This window comes from Venturia canescens, chromosome 5 (assembly GCF_019457755.1).
Source record: "Venturia canescens isolate UGA chromosome 5, ASM1945775v1, whole genome shotgun sequence".
NCBI lineage: Eukaryota > Metazoa > Arthropoda > Insecta > Hymenoptera > Ichneumonidae > Venturia > Venturia canescens.
In genome coordinates, this window is record NC_057425.1 from 2,201,328 (window position 1) to 2,225,556 (window position 24,229).

The 24,229-nt window shown below is 43.2% G+C and overlaps 1 protein-coding gene across 8 annotated transcripts in view; it reads right to left on the bottom strand.

The window, feature by feature from the left end:
• Positions 1-24,229, bottom strand: part of LOC122410892 (serotriflin-like) — a 63,559-nt gene that overhangs the window by 12,887 nt on the left and 26,443 nt on the right. For 4 of the 8 annotated variants that reach the window (XM_043419358.1, XM_043419355.1, XM_043419356.1 and 1 more), the window contains exons 2-3: positions 19,212-19,271; positions 812-919 (exon numbers count right to left, since the gene is read on the bottom strand). In XM_043419358.1, the coding sequence (XP_043275293.1) occupies positions 812-896 (85 nt within the window). In that variant the 5' untranslated portion in view covers positions 897-919; positions 19,212-19,271. The remainder of the gene's footprint in view (positions 1-811; positions 920-19,211; positions 19,272-24,229) is intronic. The other 4 variants (XM_043419359.1, XM_043419360.1, XM_043419361.1 and 1 more) reach the window with 3 other exon arrangements.

The following is a 24,229-nucleotide window of genomic DNA, read 5'->3' on the forward strand; positions in this document are numbered from 1 at the left end:
AGCTGACAAAGTCCGTAATTTCGAGAGTAAACAAAAGGCTCGAAGCCGCGATTCGAAGTTTGCTCACGACCGATTAATCAACGTTTATAAATTCCCGAAGCAATGAATTTTCCATTAAAAATCTATTTGGAAGCTTGACAACACGATTCCGCGACGTATCGCTCGTTCGGTTCTTTCGGTAATGGGATTTTGTGCGAAATCCATGTTCACACGTAAATACACGAAAATATATCTATGTGATAATGTTTGAGAACAAAATCCTGGTGGCGGTGAGACACGAGATTCGCGAAAAAGTATCATGCGGGTCGGATCTCCCACGTCGTCGTCTCTCCTCCGACCTCGCCTCACGATGCTTTTCTCCTCCGACGCAAAAGCGAGGAAAGAAGTTTCCAAGCTTTTCTTCGAAAGGTTCAGCCTCGTCTGCCGCGAAACTCGGAGTCGTATTCGATACTTTCACCATCGCATTTATCGTACACGATAAGACCTTCTGTACATCGCTATCTCATCCCTCGCTTTCGTTCTTTACGAACCGCGCCGCGCTAGCAAACTCCATTTTGTAGCCTTTATGTCAAAGAGATTGATACCGCACGAAATTTCGTCATTCGGTATGTTCGACACGAGAAAAAAGCGAAAACGAAGCAAATGCGTCATAACGATCGCGCCGAGCGAGCCAACGAATTTCCTCCCGTATTTCCATTTTCACCCTAATTCCTCGTGACGATAATAATATCAGATTTCCTTAAATTCACTCTCGAACCGTATCCCATATTTCATTCTAAGTTGTTAAGTGTGTTAGTGAAAGATACTCTACTGGGCTTACTGCGATCCGCCTGCCATGGGACCGCAGCTGGCAGAACGGCGGCGAATACGATCCATATCCACAGGCACCTCATCATTGTGATTTTTCACTTCACCTCAACTGTAACAAAAAACATATATGCGAGAATTATTGAAAATGTAGTTCTGCTCAAAGTGTATGGAGAATGCGATACAATTCAATATAGAAGCAGCTTCTCGACTCGGACATGACTCGCAGATCGAATATTTTCTTCGTATTATCCCAAGCTTCGAACAAAAATAGTTTAAATCTGCTCACAATCGATGCTCTTCCTCCGAGCTTCCTGCTCGGGAAAATACTGTCTTTATAGAGCCCATCGAGCCAATTTAAAAATGGGGATTGTCGACGTAGTTGATACGACGATCTTTCGAGTCGAATGGAAATCCAGTTCTGGATAAACCGTGCTTTAGCTAGCAGTGGCCAGATCCAGAGTTACAAGTGTACCGAGGAATAATGCATTGGAGTTCGGACAGAAATAAATCTGTATTTCCTTTTCCAGAGGGCCCTTGTTTCCCTCTCTTTCTCTATCTATTTCTCGTTTGTAGAAAACTTATACGATGCATACGTATTTCCGAAGCGTCCAAGCGAAACTTTATATCCCTGAATTTCATGCACTCGGAAAAAGTTTAGAACGAAAAGGAAGAATTTGAGAGGCAGGAGCAGGATGCGGCGAAGTAGGAAGGAAGAAGAAATGAAGTTCGATTGGCGAAGAAAGTCTTTTCCTCAGCGACAAAGCTCTCCCTCGACCCCTGCAGTTTGAGAAATAATAAATTGCTCCAATCCCGAAGGGTGACGCGCGGAGATAAGTTTGTAGCACAACTTTATAGCGCTGGAGAAAAAGCTCAGCTTCGCGTCCCAATGAAGAGTCTCACGAATCGGAAAAGAGGCCGCACGAAGATGACAAGAAAATACGAAGACGTGGGAGTGCGATAATTATATTAGGAAATGGAACAGCAAACGAACTTGGAAAGAAACTACCAATTTTTCAGTAAAGATCTTAGCGGATCTTCGCTATCTCTTCATTCCCATCGCACTTTTCCAAAATCTCTTATAACTCTCAACAAGCACCAGGGAAATTTAGCCCTCCGATAAAAAAAGGTCAGGAGGGTTTCACCAAAGTCGTGTATTTTTTTGAAGCAGCTTCTGGACGTTTCGCTGCTGCCCTAAAGATTTGAGAGACTACGGCAACAGCCGGTGCCGTGTCTTCCCTTTCAGAAGCACCTTTTTTTCTCCTCACGAGTGACTTTGTCGTACCAGTTTGAGGGTGAACCGTATCCGCAGAACGTTTTCCAATATACATCGGCAAGAGAGCGAAAACGTCTGTCGCCGAACCTCGAACCGATACGAATTGTGAGTATGTCTTTCCCCACACTGTAACACGTTTCCTCACCACAATAATGGACCCCCTTATTTACTCTATACATATATCGATATTATTTTCAAATATGTGCAACCAATATCCCCTTCATTTTTCCCCAGTTTGCCTCCAAGTCTCGTATATCCGTTTTCGTTATACGTTCAAACGCTTTTTCATTAATCTATCTGGGATAATATAATTCTTACGATTTGTAAATAGGAAAAATGAAATAGAACAGCGATTTAGACACAATTTATTCTTGCGGTGGAAGAAACTTGGGTCTGGAAATGGGTAAAAGTTTGTATAGATATTTCGAAATTTGGTACTAGTGCAATTGACGAGAAACAGTTGTTAAAAATTCATTGTATATTTTTTTTTAACGGTGAAGGAATAGAGGAGTTGGCAATTGTTAAAAGTTTTGGGACGATGAACGTTTGGGCATTGATAAAGCGAAAATCACAAGTTATTCGGTCTCGTTTATGGATCCGTAACGTTTCGGCAACTTTTCGCAAGTTATTATAACCACTGTTGGTGGATATTGCTGGACGAGCTATAATACCCGGAGAGTCGTGCTACCGGAAAATTATATTCGAAAGATTAATGCTCGGTGTTCCGTCGAGTAGCGAGTTTAATCTCTGTACCGAGTCAACTCGAATGGGAAATGAATATCCTGCTCGGCTTTGCTGTTGGCCCATACATATGTAAACGAGAAAGTGAGAATAGGGATGGCTGAGAGAGAGAGAGAGAGAGAGAGAGAGAAACAAAAAGATAAAAATAAGAGCAATTGAGGGAATACTCCTTGGGAAGTAAGATAAATTCGACAGTGGTTCTCTCTTGACTTTTCCCTTTCTGTGCCAATCTCTGCGCCAATGAGATTTCCTATTGCGAAGAAAATACCAAGCAACTCGAATGGGAGGACCTTCCTCCTTCAATTCGAAACTCATTTAAATTAGCGAGAAATACGCGACGTCGAGATTTTAATCCTTCACAAAGTGTTCTTTGTCGAAAGAGGGAGCTTTAGAAAATTGTGTTAAAAATAACTTTCGTAAGACAGAAAGGCAGAAGGAACTTATTCCCTGCAGTCATCCCGAGCGTATTGGTCGGTAATTCATCAAATTAATTGATTCTCTTCACTCTGACGTAGCGTGTGACGAGATTAAAAGATTTCATACGAAATAAAATTCTTCGTAAAATGTTTCCCAGTTTGACTTTCTCCAATTAATTTCAATCGCCGGAATATTTCTTTTCTTCCTCTTCTTCTCCTTTCATACGTTTGCTTGGCAAACTTTCCATCCGACGTTTGAAGAAGTCGACGATTAAATGCGAGTAACACGTATAATCTTTTATGGAGTTTCGCTAAAGGGTCACCGTGGCCCAACGCTATACTTTAATCCATTTAACTCAGTTTGCACTTGGGGAATATCGTACAGGCGAGGACGGCAGGACGAGCACGAGGACTTTGGTACGAGTGAAATTTTCATACGATCCTCTCTCAAGCCACGAAAGTAGAAGGCTCTTGGAAACGACGAGCACTGGATAATGCCATAGTTCTTACGTAACCGTCTAATTATCGATAATTACTTTCTGCTAATAACCGTTAGCGACGGCACGATAACGATTTTTCTCTGAGCACTCAACCGCGCTTTTTTCTCCATCTCCGCCCACGACTTTCTTTTTCTCTACTAACCTCATGATTTTTACCTAAGGACGACGCGAGGCTCTAATTTCGCAAGGGTATTCGAGAGTGCGTTTTTAAGCCATCAACACCGTTGCTTCCGGATGCTGCGCAAATGTGTTTGCCCTTTTTCGACCTTATGTAAAGCTCATTAGTGCAGGGATCAAGCTCGAAGGGTTCCTTCATAAGAAACTAAAAAAAACACTTTTTTACGTCAAGAAAGTTTTTCGGGCATTAGCTATTCTGCGACTGTGAAAATGAAACTTTTTTCGAGGCGAGCCACACTTTTTGTAGGCAGGAACGAAAACGAAAGTGATTATAAAGATCCTGAATTATACCCGCGGCTCCATATCGACGCCGGTATTGTCTCGACCGTGCCATGCACATTATCGCGCTCACCTGCACAATAGAAAATCAATCGAGGCAACACTCAGCGTTCGCTATACTCACCCTCCTCACTACCGTCTCATTATAATGTTATTAAACTCTGCAGAGATTATCCGACGATTAGTACTCGCTGGAAATAATCAGTCGAGTATCGGAAACGCGCGGATATGATGAAAGAGCATTTCACCGGATTTCCGGGCCGGGTATTCTTGTCAAGTCTCAAAATGTCCTCGTTACATGAGAATCAAAAAATCTCCGATAAGCCGAAATTATTTGACAATTTTGTGAGAAAATACTTCTTGGGAGAAACGAGCAAAGGAACGCACCAAAATGATTGTATCTTGAAATTTTTTGTAGTTTTTTTTGGCGAACGCGCCGGGTTATCGGTGCGCGTTGATCAAAGGTGGAGGATCGAAGCGTGACGACTCGTCAATGATGCATTAGAACGGCTTCATATCTCTCTGTCTCTGCTGGCTCTTTGGGTCTCTCTTCGGATTCGATTGCACCTGGACAGCTCGTGGTGCGACGCCCTCGTATTTCAATCGTACAGCATGTATCGGGAGTAAACTCAATGCGGAGATTCGCACAACTGTGAATCCGGAGTCCGGAGGTAGGTTTACATATTGGGGAGAATGCCACCCAAGTGAATAGTACAAATGAAGACAGATTACGTTAACGCCCAGTTCGCGATTTGCCTTTCAATTTATCGAACGAGTCTCCGCGCGCGCTCCATCCTCGTTCTATTTTCGCACTCGGCTGTACACACGTAAAAGCCTTTCAATTTGTACGAACTGGAAGATCGATGAATTCACACACGTTCCCGAGATGCGTCCACCAAATCTATTGACGCATGTGAGAAACTTTTTTTCAACGGGAATAATGTTCAAATAAACTCGGAGAAAAAATGAGCCGAAATTTCGCCGCATCACTGCCAATCGAGTCACGCCAACGAAACAATCATCGGCAAGTTTTTCCGAGCGAAAAAGTCCCGATTGACGTCGTGCGATATCGAGAATCCATTTGTTTTTAAACGTTCAACCAGCAGTAGAGTTTTTATTCCAGGAGAAATAAAGGGGAAGAAGTCGCCTCGAAATCCAGAGATTGTTGAACGATGCTTACGCTTAATTTACGGCTCCACCTTCCGCGCTATTTTTCTTTATCTTGTATATGAATTCTTTTGTCGCAAAAGTTTTCATGCATTTATTCGTATTCATGGCATCGTTTTCGTACGTCCCAGTTTCTCGTCACGAATCGTGCAAACATTAAATATTCACGAATATCAGCCAATATATGTGTGTATATTTCCATATAACAAGCATATAATGGACCACAATACCGCGCAGTCGAAGGTATACGAGCCCCGTTTTTGTAAGGGCGCATTCGAACAACTTCGTCCCGACGTTTTTGTACATTTACATATACTCGAGTTCCAGCTAAAACGGTAGCGGAGGTTCTGTCCGTGGGAGTTTTGTCGTGCTGCATAGACATTAAGGTATTTACTGGAAGGGGCGAGTCTTTGATCAGAATTCCGGTGGAATCATCGGAGAAGTTGGCTCGCAACTGCTCGGCAATTTTTGAAAACGAATTTCTGACGCTTCGAGAAAATGCTTATTTGGCTTTTCATGAGAGTGATACGAAAAACTGGTTTCTGCACGAACCTTTTTAATCTTTTCAAATCAATTGCCAAATTTCTCATTTGGCTCAACTTCGAAGGAAGATACGAAAGAACTTTTGGCAAACTTATAAATAATTTATGTTCGAAAGACGTCTCAAGTACGCACTCAATATTGCGGCAGCTCATAAAAGTTGGAGCGTGTCCGGGAACAGTAGATAAGCGACTTTACGGTCAGCCACTAGTAGAGAAAGTACGCGCCTAGTGCGACAGATCCGATAAAGATGTTTTACGTTGCTTTTCTCACCCCACGTTCAAATTAGATTTCACGAAAACTGTAAACATTCGCGGATGTTGTGTGTTCCTGGATGCAATATTTCGTGTATACGAGCCTCTAAATTCGAGCTCGTTGAGTGAAAACTTTTCAATGTTCGAAAATGATCACTTTTTATGCCCGGTCGACTTTACCGCTTCAAAAACGTGTGAAAGAATCACCTATTTTCGGAGTTTTATTAATCTCGATGCTTCCTGGAATCCAGTATTCAAAGGCCATTCAAATACCCCAAAAATCATCATTAATATGACATTTTGAGCTCTTTTCGTTTCAACCGATAATTCCAACTTTTTCTCGCTCAATCTCCTCGCTGTGACATATCGACCATGAAAATCGAATTGCAGAGCAGGCAGAAAAATGATTGGAGTCACGTCAAATTACGTTTTCAGAAGTACAGCAATAAAAACGTGTTGCTTTTGCAGCCAACAGCGAATTTTTTTTCATCGCCCAATTTTCGATCCCTTCAGTTGATAAATTGGCTGATCATGAGTAAAGCTCATGCTTTTGGTATTCGCTTCAAGGGTTTTCTACTGTTTTATTGCCCGCTCTGGATCCCTGTTTGGCGATTTTTCTCCATATCTGTCCTTCGAGAATTGGCGATGAAGAGATCCGATCGAGTGTGCACCCCTGATTCGAGTTGGCCATGTCCAGCGACGAAATTCACATTCAATGAGAGCATGAATCATCGTTGACCCTGTCGGAGTTCGGTCATTCCGGAACCCTGTGAAAGCAGGAGACTGTCGAGTTGGAATTGATATTGGTATACGCAGCGTTGATTGTCCTGCTGAAATTTTGGAGTGTGCAGCTTTTTCTGTCCGTTTCGAAAAAGCTTTTCGTCTTGGCTCTATCGAGATACATTTTCCGATTGGGTTGCCCTCTGTTCGTGAGCACAAATGGGAAGCATCAATCAGAGCGACCGACGATGGCTATGGATTTGCTTCGCCTCGTAGGGGTTTGTCTCGAGGTCTGAGTTACAAGAGCGAATCGGGTGAAGGCGAGCTTCGCCTTTATCTGGATCGACAAATTCTCATCCTCGGATTGAGAGTGGAACGTTGGAAAGTTAATGAGTCCCGTTCGTTTTCAACAGCAGGATCGTAATAACGACAATTTCACAATGGATTCTCAAAAACACTGTGAAACCCCACACATGATTTGCAATTCAAAAATAATAATGAAACGTCGCTAACGCGGTGCAATGCACGAATAATATCGATCGCCTTCTACGAAGCATTACAGTCGTTTTTTCAGCATTCGCAGGGGACCCGAGCTCACCGATGGGAATATCCCCAGCATCGATTTCCATACGATTGGTATACACACGGTTTAAACTTCATTTGGTACCCAAAAGGCTGTGTGTTTATAAACAAACCCATTTCATCGAGGACTCGAATCTTTCTATTGGACATGCAAATATTCCATTATATTTCGTTGACCCAATGATTCCGCTGTGAAGCGAAATTTGTCAGCTGTTTGCCGAAACATCGCAAATACGTATGATATTAATCCGCAGCTATCGGGTTACGTTTCGCCGACCAAAACGCGAACACGCAGCTCTCAGTTTAATTGCTCGTCGAAATTCTACATTTTCGTTTTCATCCGTGCGTCCATTTCCCCATAGCGAAGGTAAACGAGAAATTCTCGAATGAACTTCCCTCGCACTCCAACGCTGCAACTTTGACGATACCTAAGAAAACAAGCCTTCAAGATCGGTCTCAGTTTATTTTGTCTCGATTTTACTGATCGTATCATGGAGCCAAAACCAACAGAGCTGCATTGAAATTCCTTATATTTTAACACCCAAAAGTTGTGGAGCAGTTTTTGAACGAGAAGGAAACTTCTCCGATTAAGGGGTCTACTTTAATTAGACGGGCAAAAAAAAGACTATTTTCACAAATTTTTTCGACCGGTGTAATAAATTATAAATATGGATATAAAAAGTGTTGGGCCTAAAAAATACATTCTTAAAATACACAAACATTTTTTTTTATATTTGTTTTACTCAGTTTTCGTACAGAAAAATGGGGCGGTCCAAAAAAACGATGGGTGTGTCCTGTTGACAAAATCTCTGTAACGGACGATCGGAGAAAAAAAAGTGGTTTTAGATTCAATAAGTAAATGGCTATAGCGCATATACGATTTTTTATTTTTTCAAAAATGACAAAGTGGCGGCCATTTTTCCAAAAACTACTAAAAAGCACGTTTTTTTATCGTTTTTTGCAAAGAAAAAAATTGTTCCACTAAAAATTTCAAAATTCGTCCGTCTAAAAACGTAATTTTGAGAAAAACGCGTACGCGGTAGCGCACTGCGTAGTGCGTATTAGCGTGCTCAGACAGTCAAGTACACGTCGCTCAAAAGTACACTCGGATTGCTCAGATCTTTATAAAATTTTAGTATGATACTTTCAAACGTGTATACTTTCGAAAAATGCAATAAAAAAATCAATTTTTTGAAAATTCTAATTAAAGTAGACCCCTCAACGACTAATTATCGGTACTGATTAATCGTTTCAACAAGCTCCCAAGCTACGATTGCTTTCTCGATTCTCTACGAGTACCATTCAACGGACAAAAAGAAAGAATAAGTTACGAAACGACGAGACGTTCGTCCAGGAGGACTGTGAAAAATCGATCATGAGGTTAAAAATAGCGAGCGATTTCTGGATGAAGCGAAAGTCCTCTATTTTACCGAATGCATTTGATTGAACTACTCCAATTTTTAATACCCCTGAGAGGTCTAAACGCATGTGCAGGGGAGAATCGTGATGGCAGTGTCCAGTGGCGGATATAAATGTTTGCTAACGATGCACCGAGAATTGCCTACGCTTCCTCGAAGCCCTTTTGACGGTACGGAGCAGAACGAGCATAGAGAAGTCGAGAGTTTCTCACGATGAAGTTTTCCATCATCGTTACTCCGATAACCTCGTATTTACTCTAGTCTGCGGTTACGTCGCGATTACCGGTAAGAAACTTTATTGCTCTGTGCGACTGCTTTGATAAAGTTCCAATGGGTACAGTTACGATTAAGCGCGAGTCAACCGATGTGAACGCCGATAGATTGAAGCTGTGTGAAAAGTTATATTACGTGATGAAGTTTAAGTGGTTAACTAGCAAATGGATCCGTTAAAATGTGTATGAATAAATGTGTGCCGGAGATACTATTCTCTGAATAAATGAATGCTAAAGTAACGAGCAAACTTTGCAGCTTCATCTTGTCCCCTCTCTCTCTCTCTCTCTTTCTCTTTGGCTATCAGAGGGACTCATTTAATTAATCCTCCTTGCCAATTATCGTTTGACGAACGCACTTGTATTTCTGCCCGTGGTGATGCTGAAATTATCGAAAAATTGTCCCGAGTTGCTACCATGCATTTTGGTCCCATGGACGAAGAGGGAACCGAATGTCGCCTGTCGACACTCATCAAATCGAGCAAGACATCCGGATTCGATGCATAAACGCGAGCATGAGATAACTTAAAAATCTTGTGAATCACAATAAGCATGTTCCGAAGGTGTCTGATGTTCGAAAGTGAATAATAAAGTAGGGAAGTAGTCGAGCCATATTTTCTTCTCTGTTAGTCTGTTTCCAATAATGCTACTTCGTAAAGCCTCGACTTTGCATAGCAAATTGCTCGGTGCTCCAGCACCATCCGCATGAACTTTGCAACTGCGATTTTGCCTCGTAAACTTTTGACTTACCATATTCCGCGTGTATATGTATGCGTCTAAACCTACGACTTTAAGTCAGAGAGGACCACTCGACTTCCTTCCGTTCCATTTTACGAAATTCGATTGCTTCTTCTCTGTTCTATTTCACACATTTCTATATATACGTAGATATACTCCGCTACGAAGAAATCCAAGCTTCTACCTCGAGAATGTATACTATCGATATCGAGGATCGAAAACCTCTCGTCCGACTATATATCCAAGTGGATACCTAATACCTACGACACCAAAACCACCCCTGGGACGCGATACGCCCACGTCTCAATGAATATGCATGAGCGAGGTTCTAGGCCGGGGAACGCCTTGCAGAACTTCAACCACCACCAAATACCGATACTCCCGAGCTACACGTCATGTTCCGCACCGCTCGAGCTGTTGTTACCATCGTTTCGCATATACCTTTGAAATTTACAGCGCCGCTGGAGATCGCCCATGTTGGGGATTTTAGCTCCGGACCTCGGCCGAGAATAATTGTTTGTATTCGCTGGACACTCGTGCGTCCTTTCGTTATTATCCGGATACCTCGATCTCTTGTATTAAATTTCCGAGGATGATTGACCTTTTTGCTTCTAGGAGGGCCATTGAATTTCGATGAGCACTGTCGCGAGGGCATTTTCGATTTATTCAACGAATTCGTTTGGAGGACCTGGTGGAGACGATTGGTTTATTCAACGAGTCATCGAGGGGTTCAATAATTTTGGCAAAACTTTCGTAGATGAAGGCGAGAACAGGATTTTTCGGAATTCCTCATGAATAATCGGTTTGTGAAGGACTCGTGCAGAGTTTGAAACCCAACGAGACGCGTGTGCAGGATTTTGACTGGACGACGGTCGCTGGAGGAGTTTCTATCGTATTCAATGCTCCGGAATGAGGGGTCGACGTATTTCGCCACAGCTGCGCCAACCCAACTGATGAACCAAGCTGACTGTTTGCTCGGTGTAGCTTTATTAGCTGCTCGGGTACGCATAATTTTAACGTGGATGATAAATAAAGTTGGATGGGAAAAGGAATGTTGAGGGAAAGCGGAGCCTGGCGGAGCGGAGCTTTGAAAGGTTTTTTGGTTTCATAACTTATGAGGAGTAAAGTGCAGATTAATGAGGCTCCGAGCTCGGGAATAAGGTAGAAAAAAATGAGCTAATTTCAGTGGATTCGAGATTTGAAATCCTTCGGGATTTGTATGTACTGACCGTAAAATCGGTACCACCCAGCCGAGTCTACGGCATCCATAAATTTCGCTCTTGTAGAAAAGTGGTGCGAGATGTATATAGGAATGTAAGGAAAAGGGAAAAAACCATGCTCCCGTACTCCAGGTACAAAGTTGCTGCCTCTCAACCGAGCACGCGTCTCTTAACGAGTTCCTATGAATCACCATTACAGTGGAGACTGCACGAGCTCTACGTGTAAATTGCGCTTTTATGAATCTCTATTTATGTACACATCAGAAGATTGGACGATGCGGTTGGAAGATATACACATTTCATGGGTGCGATATACTTTCCTACACTTTTTCTCGTTTATATGCGCAACATTTTTTTCACAACAATACACACTCTTAGTAAAACGCCTCGGTGGAAAAAAGACTCAATTCATTTGCACATGCAAATTGCATCTATTTATAATAAAGGAAAAAGGAAAGACCATTTTTTTCATCTCGATGGACGAGCATAATTATTGAATTCATCAAATCCTGTGTGGACCGAGGCTTCTTTTTACTCGAGATCCAGATTTATGGGGGTGGAGTGTCCGGATCGAGAACAGAAATGACACGAATTTATGGCTCCGATTGTTCAAGCCTGTGATTAACGGCCTTTCGCCAATGGAACACCGCGGACATGTCGCATGTACAGTCGTTGCATCTCCAAAGAATATTCATACATACTCTTGAGACATTCGTGAATAGCCAGAAAGCAGAGGTACGCAAAAGTAAATTTAAAGTATGAAAACAGGTGTATCGATTGCTCGGTATATTTGAATACAAAATGAGCTGGCATTGATACAAGTTTCATGTCCTTGTCGTTGGTATTATTGACACTATTATTATTATTATTATTATTTCCACCGGCGTGACGAGTGCAAACAGGAAATATCGGATTTTTCGACATTCACAGAATTGGAATATGCACTCAAGTATCGGTGGATACAACTGCGTGTCGAGATATTTTCGAGCACACGCGAGGGGGCAGGAAATTCAACGCTTCACACTCGTTTCCCCACATATTCAGCGAGTTCTTCGACCTCAAGCACGGAATAGAACCGCGCCGGAGTTTATACTCGTAAGGATAGAGAAACGGAAGATGCATTCTCAATCATCCAGTAAAATCCATACTCTTGTGCCACCTTTTCATACCAATCTCCCTACAATATATTACAGCATCGACGAGGCATGCATGCAGCATCCGTTTGCGCCTTGCGTGCAACACACGGTGCATCCAGTCGGTGATGTATGCGGTCAGAAATAGAGAGAGTATAAAGAAAACGGGCGAGACTTCCTGAGAGTGTCGTGTTCGACAATCTCTTTGATTTATATTCAGAATTATTGATTATAATTCAATTCACGTTCCAGAGGATCGAGCTCTTCCGGTTGTTCGGTCGATGTGACGTTCCTGACGGACTGCCTCGCGATCAATGAACTCAACTCAGTTTCTTTTTCACGAAAAATCTCAATCGTTCGGGTCATCATTTTACCAAAAATCGAAAAATCATATTGACAGGATGAATAATCGACGAATGAGCTTAAAGACCAAACCGAGTAGAAGGGAATCGTCCTGCAGACGATCCGCCGGCTATTCCGGAGACCCGTAGGTCAGATTTACGTTACTATTGGCTGGACAAACTGCTACGGATATATATATCTTGGAAACGAAGGAATTAACGTATCGAGTGATAACAAACATGGCAGAGCCATAATTTAACGTACGACAGGAGGCAACGTGGCCATGTAACCACCAGGATCGGCCTGATAGGTATCCACGTATATTATAGAAGCATCGGATGTTTGTACGAGAGCCTTCCCACGACGATATTGCGTCGGACGGCTGTCGATGCTGTTACAAATAGCTCGTCCCAATACGGTAATTTCTCCAATTCGTATTCTCGACGTAGGGTCAATATCGATGTGAAAATGCACAGTTCGAAACGACGACGGATGCATCGATTCGTTGCAGAGACAACCGCGATATTCGGTTAGCACGGGCTGGATGAACTGGTGAAACGAACTCGAGAACAGCGCATCGATATCTCGCAAATAATTACGAGTGAGTCGAGATAAAAAAAAAAAAAACAGGCTCGATGGAAATAACGAAGGAAAAACTGGAAGTTGGAAAGGCTCGTGCGGCTTTAACGCCCACCCTCGCATTTGCCTATTAATAGAGAACAATGAAAAACATTAACAAGAACAAAAAAGAATGTAACGAGGCAAACATAATGGCTGAAAATGCAAAACTCAATGGCACAACAAGCAGTGGTTAACGAGCAGCGTGCTTCCACTCGCGGAGATTTCGCGTCAGGCCCAGAAAGTGATTACAGCGAACGACCGCAAAAAAGGTACTTTCCAGCAGGGAGTAATAGCAAGAAAGAGAATGAGGAAACAAAGGAGGAATGCAGAGCTTGCCAAATAGATAAGTGGAAAAGTGGCAGGGAAAAATTTATCTCTCCCAGCTCCGCACGTTTATCACAAGCACACTTTCCATGCTTCAGCATAGGGCTGAAGAATTTTCTGCCTCGGTCTTAATCCCAGATGCAATCAGTCTCCTTATATCTGCGTTTATCTTCGCTCCGCTGTTGCAGTTCGCAGCTATTTAGCCATTTCAGGAGTTCGCACCGACTGGAAAATAGCACTATTACTCGGTGTCTGGAGCGTCGGAATAATCCTTCGATATGGACCAACGATATGAATGTATAAGAATGAAAAACATTAACTGAGAATTAGTAGAACCAATAAACGTCGTTTCACCGGTAAGACTAATTAGGACAGAAACATGATCGAGAAATCAGAACAAAGGAACAGCTTTGAACAAAGAATAGCCGAGTGATAGAAAAATTCTGTCACGTTCCTGAAGCATTCCCTTCCGAAACTGGAATTAACAATGGAGCTGGATTTAAGCTAACCAGCAGGTTGAGGCTCGATTTCAATACCGGTAATTTGTAGGGTCCATCAGAACGTGCCATCGCTTGGAATCGTGCTCCGAAACAATAGGCATCGCACACGAACAAGTAGAACAAATGAAGTCAAAAAATGGACCTGTTGATAGCTGGAAGGTTCGGGCGCACTTGTACAGAATTTCGCACGTCCTTGTCGTCATTTGTATGTACACAAAAAGGTCTTTGTACACGTACAAACGGCTGTGTACACGCAGGAGGGTATTGCGTTACAAGGTCCGGAGGATTCTGACATAACTGAATTTATGTGCAGTTCGTGATAGAAACATAAATGTGGTGAAGATGAACTATTGAATTCGTCGAGATACTCGGGACCATTAATTTGTTGGTATCGAGTAACAGGATTTCGTGCTTCGGAAAATGGTGTTAACGGAAAGGGGTAGCTGAGCGAGGAGAACAACTTCGATATAGGAAATGGCGGAGAAAGCGAACTGGGGGATGCCCGTTATACGATGGCAGCAGCAGCGTAGTAACCAAGCGCACAGGACCTCCGAAGGAAACCTGACGTCCTCATCTACAGTCTCGAGGACTCTCGGCCACATTGCTTGGGATAAGGGTAGCGTGTACCGAGGGTGTTATACGGTCACATAACGGCTTGGGGTTAATAGGTTTTGTATTACCACCACCCGTAACTCGTGTCGCTATCAAGCCCATTTTCATGCAGCATGCGATATACGTGTACACACTTCGGAGCCCAGCAAAACCCATGAACCAAGCGTATTCTGCGGGATTCCATGCCTCCAAATCCTGAAGGATATTGTCCATGGTAAGTGACCCTCTATATGCTCAAACGCTCATATACATCCAGAAGCGTATTTCGAACAACATTCCTCACGAACTTATTCCCCAATTGCACGCTTCACTCCTCCTACGATCCTTTGAGTGCCCGGCTCTATTTCAAAGACAGGTGGAAATTATATGCCAAACGAGCAGGGCTTTCTCCTCGCCTCCTTCCGTTCTTATTAGATTTTTTTGTTCATTCCAGTTGTTGGTCTCGACGGGGTTTCTTCCGGAACGAAAACTTTTGAAAATTTAATATTTAGGAATGAGAAACCTTTGGCCGGGGTGAGTACCGAACTTTTTGGACATCGGTGGTTTTTCCGAGTTGATTGCACGTGAATCGAAATCACGGCTTCGTTCAATTAAATGAAAAACTTCAATTGATGAATTAAAATTCTTTGAATTCTTTTATTCACAGTTGTTTTTCGTTTTTGTGATGCGGTTATCCTTCCCTTCATTAGTTATATCAGAGGTAATGATTTTGTGCTGAAACTTCATTAGGTAACACACAACTGTTATTAGTGTGCCGTGAATCACATAGTTACGCAAACGATGCATGAAGCAGTTATCGCACAATACGTATACAAGCCCGGCTCCCATTGGATTCTCGATGGTTTACACGCCCGAGGATGTTTTAGCATACGAACCCATCTGCTCGAGGTATACAGAGCACGAGTGCGCGCGGAGTTTTGCTGCAGCGTCTCACTCTACACTTGACCTAGCTCGCCATTATTCCGTTCCTCGCTTCTCGAAAGATACGAAGTAAAAGAGACGGAGGAAGAGAAATTGCGAGAAGGAGAGAGAGAGAATTTTGAGGTATCGAGAAAGCACAGGAAAACCGCGATAAATCTTCAATGCAACGGAAGATCCAACATCTCGCGTAGGCTTCCCTCGAAACATTAAGCAACGGGTATTATGTTTGCAACCGGACGTACGAGATGTTGAAAAACGTGCTAACTGCCTGGTTCAAATAAGCCGACAACAAGGAAAAAAATCAGTTCTAGTTTGAGAAATAACGATCTTCCTGTTTTTTGAGTCCGCTGAAAAAGCAGAGGGAATAATAACCGTCGAAGGAACAACGAAAATCCCTGACTATTTTTGTGAAAGATGTTTTCGAAAATGGATCCCGAAAGTAAGACTTCGAATAGTGCTGCACTGGACGGGCCCCAAAGTTCATCGGGATCGATTGCTTTCGAGGGCTTCTGCCAGGATCAAAGTCCTGCAAGCAGAATGTATGAGAGTAGATAATGAACAGAAGCTAGAGAGCAATTTAACCGAGTTTGACCGAGAGCCAGCCGGACTGGTTCACTTTGCTACATCCTCGAATGAGCTGGCCAGAGGTTATCGAATGTTTCAATACAGAATTGCACATTTGCTCTCAGTCGGTGCCAATGAAGAGATTACACGTTGTCGGACATCAAAGAGACAAGGGATCTCTATAGAGCAGAGTTATAGGTTATGACCTTGATTTGATCTATTCCGCAACGTATTATTAGATGAGCATAATACCGAGGACGATGGCACAGCGATTATTCAGGAGTTGGATAGGTCACGTGACAGATGAGGAGAGAAATTTCCTCGAAACAGCTTTCCTCGGAATGGAGGATGACCGGCCGGTAAGTACAGAGCAATGAGGATCGAGAGCGTCGAAAAATGACACGAATGAGAGAATTACAACCGCAAAAGCAGATTAACAGTGCCACAGTATTAACCGGGAATGGCCGGCGGCATAGTATAATCGAAACAGTCGATGGTTTCTGGGAGCCGAGATAGAACGCAGTGAATTCCTCGTTAGCCACAAGCCCAATTTCATAGCGAACCGCTAATTAACCACGCTTCGAATTTCAAGTGATTGTCCGATACAACGGATCTCAGGATATTTCATTCATGGATCTTGCATCAACTTCTCCGAATAGCTGGTCGATAAACCAGACAATGGAGATACTTCGGTTATGCCAACGTCATTGGTGGATCATGAGCTTATGATACGATCAATGGGATTCGTCGATCTGCAACAGGTCACCCGGTTAATCCCTAGTTACTGTTGATTAGCGATAATCATTGTCAATAGATGTGCAGGATTATGCAGAAAGTCGCATGGCTCCGTGTTGCACCGAGTTAAGGATCGGATCAACGACCTGGAGCCATTACGATGAAAATGTCGATAGAAAACTCCTCGTTCACTGGACCAAACGTTAAATTTGCCAAAACCGGATTCTTCGGCCCATGAAAACTGTTTGCATCCGTGCAAACATACGAAACGCCACAAACTATTTATCCTCGAGGGGAGAACCTTTCTCGTCGCGAAGTGCGCCTCACGTACCAACACCGCCGCCAGCTACACTAACCCGGTTGGTTATTTGCGTGTGTGCAGATTGTGATGCGTTGGCCCGTAGGAAGAGCCCGAGAGCGGCATAACACCAAGATTGTTTGAGGCACAGTAAACATAGCACGTTGAGAACAGAACATTCTCGTATCACCCTGTAACAGGCGAGCTGCCTAGAAAGCCAGCGAAGACCGCAGAGATACCAGAGAGCCAAAGCTCAGTCCGATAATCTTGCATCGACATCTAGGTTATCCTGCATCAATTCAATCCCCAAACATGTACTGCGATACTCGTGAGGTGATCCTCTTCAGGATTGCGAGGTGTTATATGATTTGGGTGAATTCCTTCACCTCATTCACAACTTTACAGGCCCTCGATCCCACTGATATTGATACCTCTTGTTTGTGCTGCAAGCACGCATGTATATTCGACGACTCTTCGTCTTTAGACCCTCCTAGATCTGAGCTACCAATAGCGCAAATTCGCATTATCCACCGACGCTTGTCCTACTTGGTTCACAAAGTAACTGCGGTGCATCTGCTACGGGAATTGTGGAAAGGCTTCTCGCTCAAGTGGCTGCACATCTTATGCGATTGTCAGAGCTCTGCGACTCTTAAAGTCGTAGATATTTGTTCACCCGGAGCGATAGTTGAGCACACTTTCCGTAAGGATGAAAGCGAATGGAAATGGCTACGCGTCGTAGGACCGTTGAAATTTTCATTCTATTCTTTGCCGCAAACCACCCACCTCGCACAGGATTGTTTGGACAAGGCTTCACCGCTGAGGCAAACATCGACGCAAATGGGAACGATGAAAATATCCATCCGGACGGCGGTAAGTTTTGGACGAACAATACAGCGAGCACTTGAAAATTCAACTGTCCCTCCATCTCCAGGAAAGGCCAAGGCTTAGGTAATCTCTGTTTGCAGGCATGTAGTTGCCGCAATGCTCCCTACATTTGGACAAGGAACTTGTAGCTCCACTTCGAATGGCCTCGAGCGACAATGGGCGAGAATCCGCAGTTGATTTCGTCCTCTGTCCGCATCGCCACGAACATACCAACCTTCCGTGTACCGCGATAACTTGCTAAGACCAGACACTATTTCAATTCGTAGCGACATCTGTGAGACCCAAATTGAGAACCCGTCTTCGACACACTATACACGTATACCAAGTCAGACGCGTAACATATGGTCGGGTTAACCGGAGCCGCAGTCAATATTGGAGGGTCAAACAAGTGCTGTTGAAATTTAAAAAGAGCCACCTTTTCATAATGTTCTCCCAACGCGATGATTAATCATTCGCTTAAGCAACGGTAACAATAACTTTTAAATTGTGGTTCTACTCCGGAGCTGTGCGCAGCTACTGCACTTGCTGTTTGAAAGTCCTGATGAAACGTTGCAATGAAAAATTAACGTTTTTCGAGACGAAACTTGATTGCATGATTTCGCGTACGAGGCTTGTTTTGAAGCGCCTAGAAAATAGAGAGAAGTTTCGAGGCGTCAAACATACCGGGAGCCAGCATTCCGGAAAAAACAACTTCAAGCAGACTTGCACTGCTTTAGGAAAGAGAACTCGACTGTGCTGATAATGAAGGACGGCGTTCTTAAACAAGTGCACGAGCTGTGACTCGACTGGCAAACTATTCGAGGATTGTAAGGACAAGAGGAAAGCCGAAGGGTACGAAGACGCTTCTCGCGTACTAGTTTTCTCGCGCATACACACGCCGGAAACGGCGTAGGATAGAAAGCCAATAACGAAGGAGAACACAAGAATCAGAAGATAAGAGGCGTAGAAAGCAAAGTGAAAATAAACGACGAGGAGCCCTCCAGTTTCGGGTTAGCTACCATCAGCAGTTTCCAGCGAATGCAGCAGCATAATCGCTTCGCAATTCGATTCCATACTCAACAATTGCTCGCTACACCGATAACATTAGTAGTGACGATATTACATTGAATTGAAATGGCTGTACGGATAGGAAATAACGAGGAAGAGGAAATAAAAGTTTAAAGCAAACTCACCATTAGATTAAATCCATCAATTATTCCGCACATGGATGAAAAAGTTCTCTTGGTTCTTATCTGGAACAACAAACAATGAAAAAAAGGTCGGTCGCTGAAGTTATCGGTATTGTTAGTCAGTGTAGAAATCCAAGTTGCACAAATATGAAATATTAAATCCTCATTAACGAGCGTATCGTATAAACCAACATTTATGTACTTTTAAAACAAATTTGTGACCTGGATCCCCATCGTAATGAATGAATAAAGGCCACGGTGCATAAAACGTTGCAGAATAGTCCAGTAGTAATTATCGTCGAAATTGAGTTCATCGTTAGAGGTCGCCGGAGCAAAAGCATGTGGCCCTACGCGGCCAGAAATTGAAGTAGTAGGAAAAAAATAAGGAGAAAAAACGATGACCAAGTTGAAATGAAAGGTAACGATGTCGGTTAATGAAGCTCACAGTCAAAAGAATTTCAAGCGGCACGGGTGAATCGTATTTTCATATAACATTTTCAATCTCTTATCCTTTTCCATGAATCCTCCTTTCCTCTCTTCTCTCCTTTTCCCTTATCAACATTTTTCTTCAGCTGCCTCTTTTCGTGCTCTTTAGACCCTCCTATATTCACAGCGAGCAATTTCAATACGAATTATATTCGGGGAAGCAAGACAAACGCGCGTTTTTTATCCACTGAAACACGAATGTATACTTATATTTATTTGCTCAACCCCGCGCCGTGCCGTGAGCCACAGACGAAAGATTGAATCCAAAAAAACTTTATTGGATTCCGAGTTGGCGGGCCTCTTGGCCCGCAACACAGACGAATGCTTCTCGAGGTTCCTCGTCACATGTATTCAGAGCCCGTTTTCGTCCAATTCACGAGGCATACACAAACCGCCGGAGCTTCATCTGTCCTCGATCTTCTTTCTTTTCTTTCATAATATCGCTGACTTTTAATAGCAAAAAATCACAGAGACCCAGCACGATAAATATATGACCGAGAGGCTTTTCAAAGCTCCCTCTCTCCAACTTCTTATCGCATATCTTTTCGTCGTACAATTTCACGGCACGGTGACCACAAAAAATGGCAAATCAATGTCGACGGAAATGGATCACGCGACAAGGCACTTTTCCTAAGTATGCTCCAACATTTATGACTCCAATTCTTTCTACCAATGACCACCATTCGTCAGAATATAAATATTTATCTCTCAAAACATGAGCGGAGAAAAGACCAAAATGATTCACTGCTTCCGTTTGCATCCACGTTTTAACCGTTGTTATTGAGCATCCGAAATATTGACTTTTTGTACCATTCCGCCAGGTGGAGCGCGGAACGCCAAGTCGCCAAGGGGAATTGCAGCCACCGTACAAAACCTTGCTGGAGGTTAAAAACTCGGTAGCAAGTTCAAAGCAGCTCTAATATTACTGTCGTATCCACGTGGACGTATTAAAGATGTAGAGTCGGAGCCGGTGCATATAATATTAAGCACACACATGTGTTCAACCGTAACGATGCGAATGATGCAGCAAAAGGTGCGCAGCGTGAATGGGATTGGTCGGAGAAATATAAATGTTACGCCCCTTTGAGTTTTATTAACCGCAGATACATGGCGCCCAGAAGACAATACTATTTTGGAATACTTCGTAAAGATACGTAGATATTGAGGGTGTGTGCATGAACCGAGAAAAGCGAAGCAGGAGGTTTCGGAGAGCCGAGAAGTTGAAGGAAGTTGGAAGGACGGAGGTGTGACGAAACGGAGGAAACTCCGGTGCCTAAAGCTTAATTGGAAGCATTAATATGGATAAACTGAAGCTTCTCTCCGGTCTCTCCTTTCTAACTCGCCAACTCTGTTTCCCTCGCACGACGCACTCCTCGCTCTGCTGGCCTTTCACCTTCTTTCTCTCTGTCTCTTGTTCAAGCTGTATCCAACATTCCTAGCACATGCGACTGTCACTGCTCTCCTCCTCGTACAAGGATTTGCAAGTTGGCCAAGAGACGACGGTTTCCGAGATGCCTGCACATCGGATTTCCGCCGGGTTGCACTTGTCTTGTATCACCGTCGCCGGCTCCGAGCAGACGACCTTTCGTCATATATCCAAAGACTCGCTACGTGGTCCAGCCTTGCACCAGACTGCAGTCGAGAGGAAACGCTTTGGTACGAACTGAAGGAACATTCCTTCGGGCATTTGACTCCGATGCTTTGCAAATGATGTGTAACTGTTCAATTCCAATGCTTCTGTATCTTGAGGTAAATTTGTTGTGCAAAGCAGTTTGTTAATGTTGGTTGATACGTTGAACAACGAGAAGGCATATTTTGGACATTTTTCTTCTGCTTACAATGGAGGCGCTGCCTACCACCGACACAAATAAAATAACCGACGTTTCGGTTCACGAGTTCTCGAGAATCGTCGCCACTTCCTATGGAGGCTGCAATCTCGACATCGACCACTCGGGACATCCGCAAATTCGTTGAAACCCAACACAGCAGCCCGGTCTTGCTCGGACCCTCGCATCTAAGCCCGTCAGACAAATCCCCGTCGCAGCTACTTACTCGGATTCAACGTGCCAAAACTTTTGAGCACTCTCGCTCCATCCTCGAGTCTCGTTCGAACCGAATCGCTCGTCTGGAAGTTTCCGTGATACTCTTTCGGAAATACGATGGAAAAAAATGAAAGTCTCTGCCGAATCTGTATACACGTATCGCTCGGGGAATTGTAGCGAATTTTCCGTACCGAATAAGTAATCAATCATCGTATCGGAGCAAATAATCCTGCAACTTTCTTACAAGCTTCACCCTTTTTTTGCTGATTCATCTCACAATTCTGTACTTGAGGGAAATAAATTCCTCAACCACGTGAAAACTGTAACAGTCATTACTTATTTACAAGCAACTTTTTTACTGCAGCCACATCCATAATAAAGTCGCGCAAAGCTTCCACAATTTCTCTTCCAATTATTTTTCCAATCGCATCTCTTTCTCTGTCAAAGTTCCCGAGGATAAAATCTTATTATTTGAAAAATATGATGAACATAAATATTTGACCCATCGCATTATGGCTTCCACATGAATACACTCTGAAGCCCCCTCGAGTATCTCGCGTCCAATTACAGCTATTTGAGGACAACTCTCATAGCAAGTTCCACGTATAGATTTTCCTCTCGTGCGGCCCAGTTTCCACAGACTCGTGTAAGCATGCAGTTTGTTTATAAAAAAATTGCGAAAGAACGAGCGACACTTGAATCGTTGCGTTTTGTTCAAACCTTGAGCTCGAAACGTTCCATCAACTCTTCATCGATCTTCGCCTTTTTTTCGTAGTGTACGTTTTGAAGTTGGAACAATAAATAGCTGGGGGACTCTGGAAATCGTTGAAAATTAAAAACAAACTTCACTCGCAGGGAAGGTCGTAAAAACAGTTATAAAATATCCAATTAAACGTCAACTCTGCTGCCCTCTTCGCTTCTTCGACGCTCGCGCATCACATCGCCTCATCGGTGTTAAAAAACTGTACAATTACGAAGAGAGAAAAGACTGAAGGAAACAAAGGATTAGCTACTTCGACGAAAAATGCCGTCGACGAGCGTTGCGACGGCGGAAGCTGCGGATAAACGGATAAAGAATGCTGGCAGAAGGACCCCTCGCTTTTCATCTTGTCATTGAGGACTAGCGCGATTCTTATCGCGAGCAATGTAACGCCACCCAACGCGTCACTCGTTCTCCGGCGACCTCGCCCGCAGAGCCAGTCGTTCTACACTCCAGTCGCGGGTGCACACGAAACTCGCGTATAGCTAGACGAAGGTGGTAATTTGGCCTCCTCCGATATTTCACAGAGATGATCCACCATCTCTTTAAACGCCACGAGATCGTGGAGAACTCGAGTACACGAAGATAAACCAGCCTCTTGCTGCGCTTTCACCGGCAACATTTTTATGCCGTTCGTGGCCAGATGTCAATATGGCTCGCAGAAATTCATTTCGGGGATTCGATTTGCAAGCAACCACCGTGAGCACAAATTTGGTGATTGGAGGATATTTCTATTGCAGCAACAAATCGTAGCGAATTAAATGAAATTCATTGACTCGAGGAAAATTCGGTTTATTCGGTCACTTGATTTTCTGGCTCAATTCAATGTTGCCTGCCGAGACTGAAACCATGTCGGATCAGCGGAAGGCCTGTTGAATCAACGAATGCTTTTTTTCCGGTTTATTATTCCTTATTCCGGATCAATGTTGCTCTTATTAGCCTCGTTAATGGCCGTAACGAATCATGGCTGCCTAGCTCTCAGAATATTTTCAAGTCCCTATTCATTTTTTGTCTCGGTCTATTATTCTACGTTATTTGCAATACGATTATATGATACGACTATCGTTTCGGTATGAAACTCTATACATGGCGAAGCCATGATTAATCGAGCAGATTTTATCTGTTTCATTGCGTTTGTTTCTATCGACCAAAATACTTATTTCTGGGAGGTCAACGAAAAGTTTTTTAAATAAGAAAAAATTAATGTAAAATAATTTCATCAGCGAGACCAGAAAACAAAAGCGTCGTTGGACGCAAATTTTTTTTGCCCACGAAATAGAATTCCGTTCGATAAACAAATGTGGAATAGGAATGGAATGGTCGAGGCTGCAAGGGAGCACGGAAAAAACAAAATCGCTCTCAAAAAAGCAATCACGGTTTGTTCTGTTGCGAAACTTCACAGTGCACGTTCGTGGACAGTAAAAAGTTGAAGTAGTTGATACCGCTGGAGATAAAAAGTAGAGAAATTGTTCGGGTATATCTGTACGTGGCATCTCAAGCTGAAGTCCAAATTACCAGCATCATGAATTCGATTGTAAAAATCCATGTTGACCTATTAATATTTTCATTCGATTTTGTAACAGTTTTGAAGCTTTTTCGTAGAACCGAGAAGCATTCCAAAGTGGGGTCTTCGAATGGAGCTCTCTCCAGTGAAAAAATCGAAAGCCACTAAAATTTAGATGAACAGCCGACTTTGTGATGGCGAAGAAACTCGTTTTGAATAGTACCGAGTT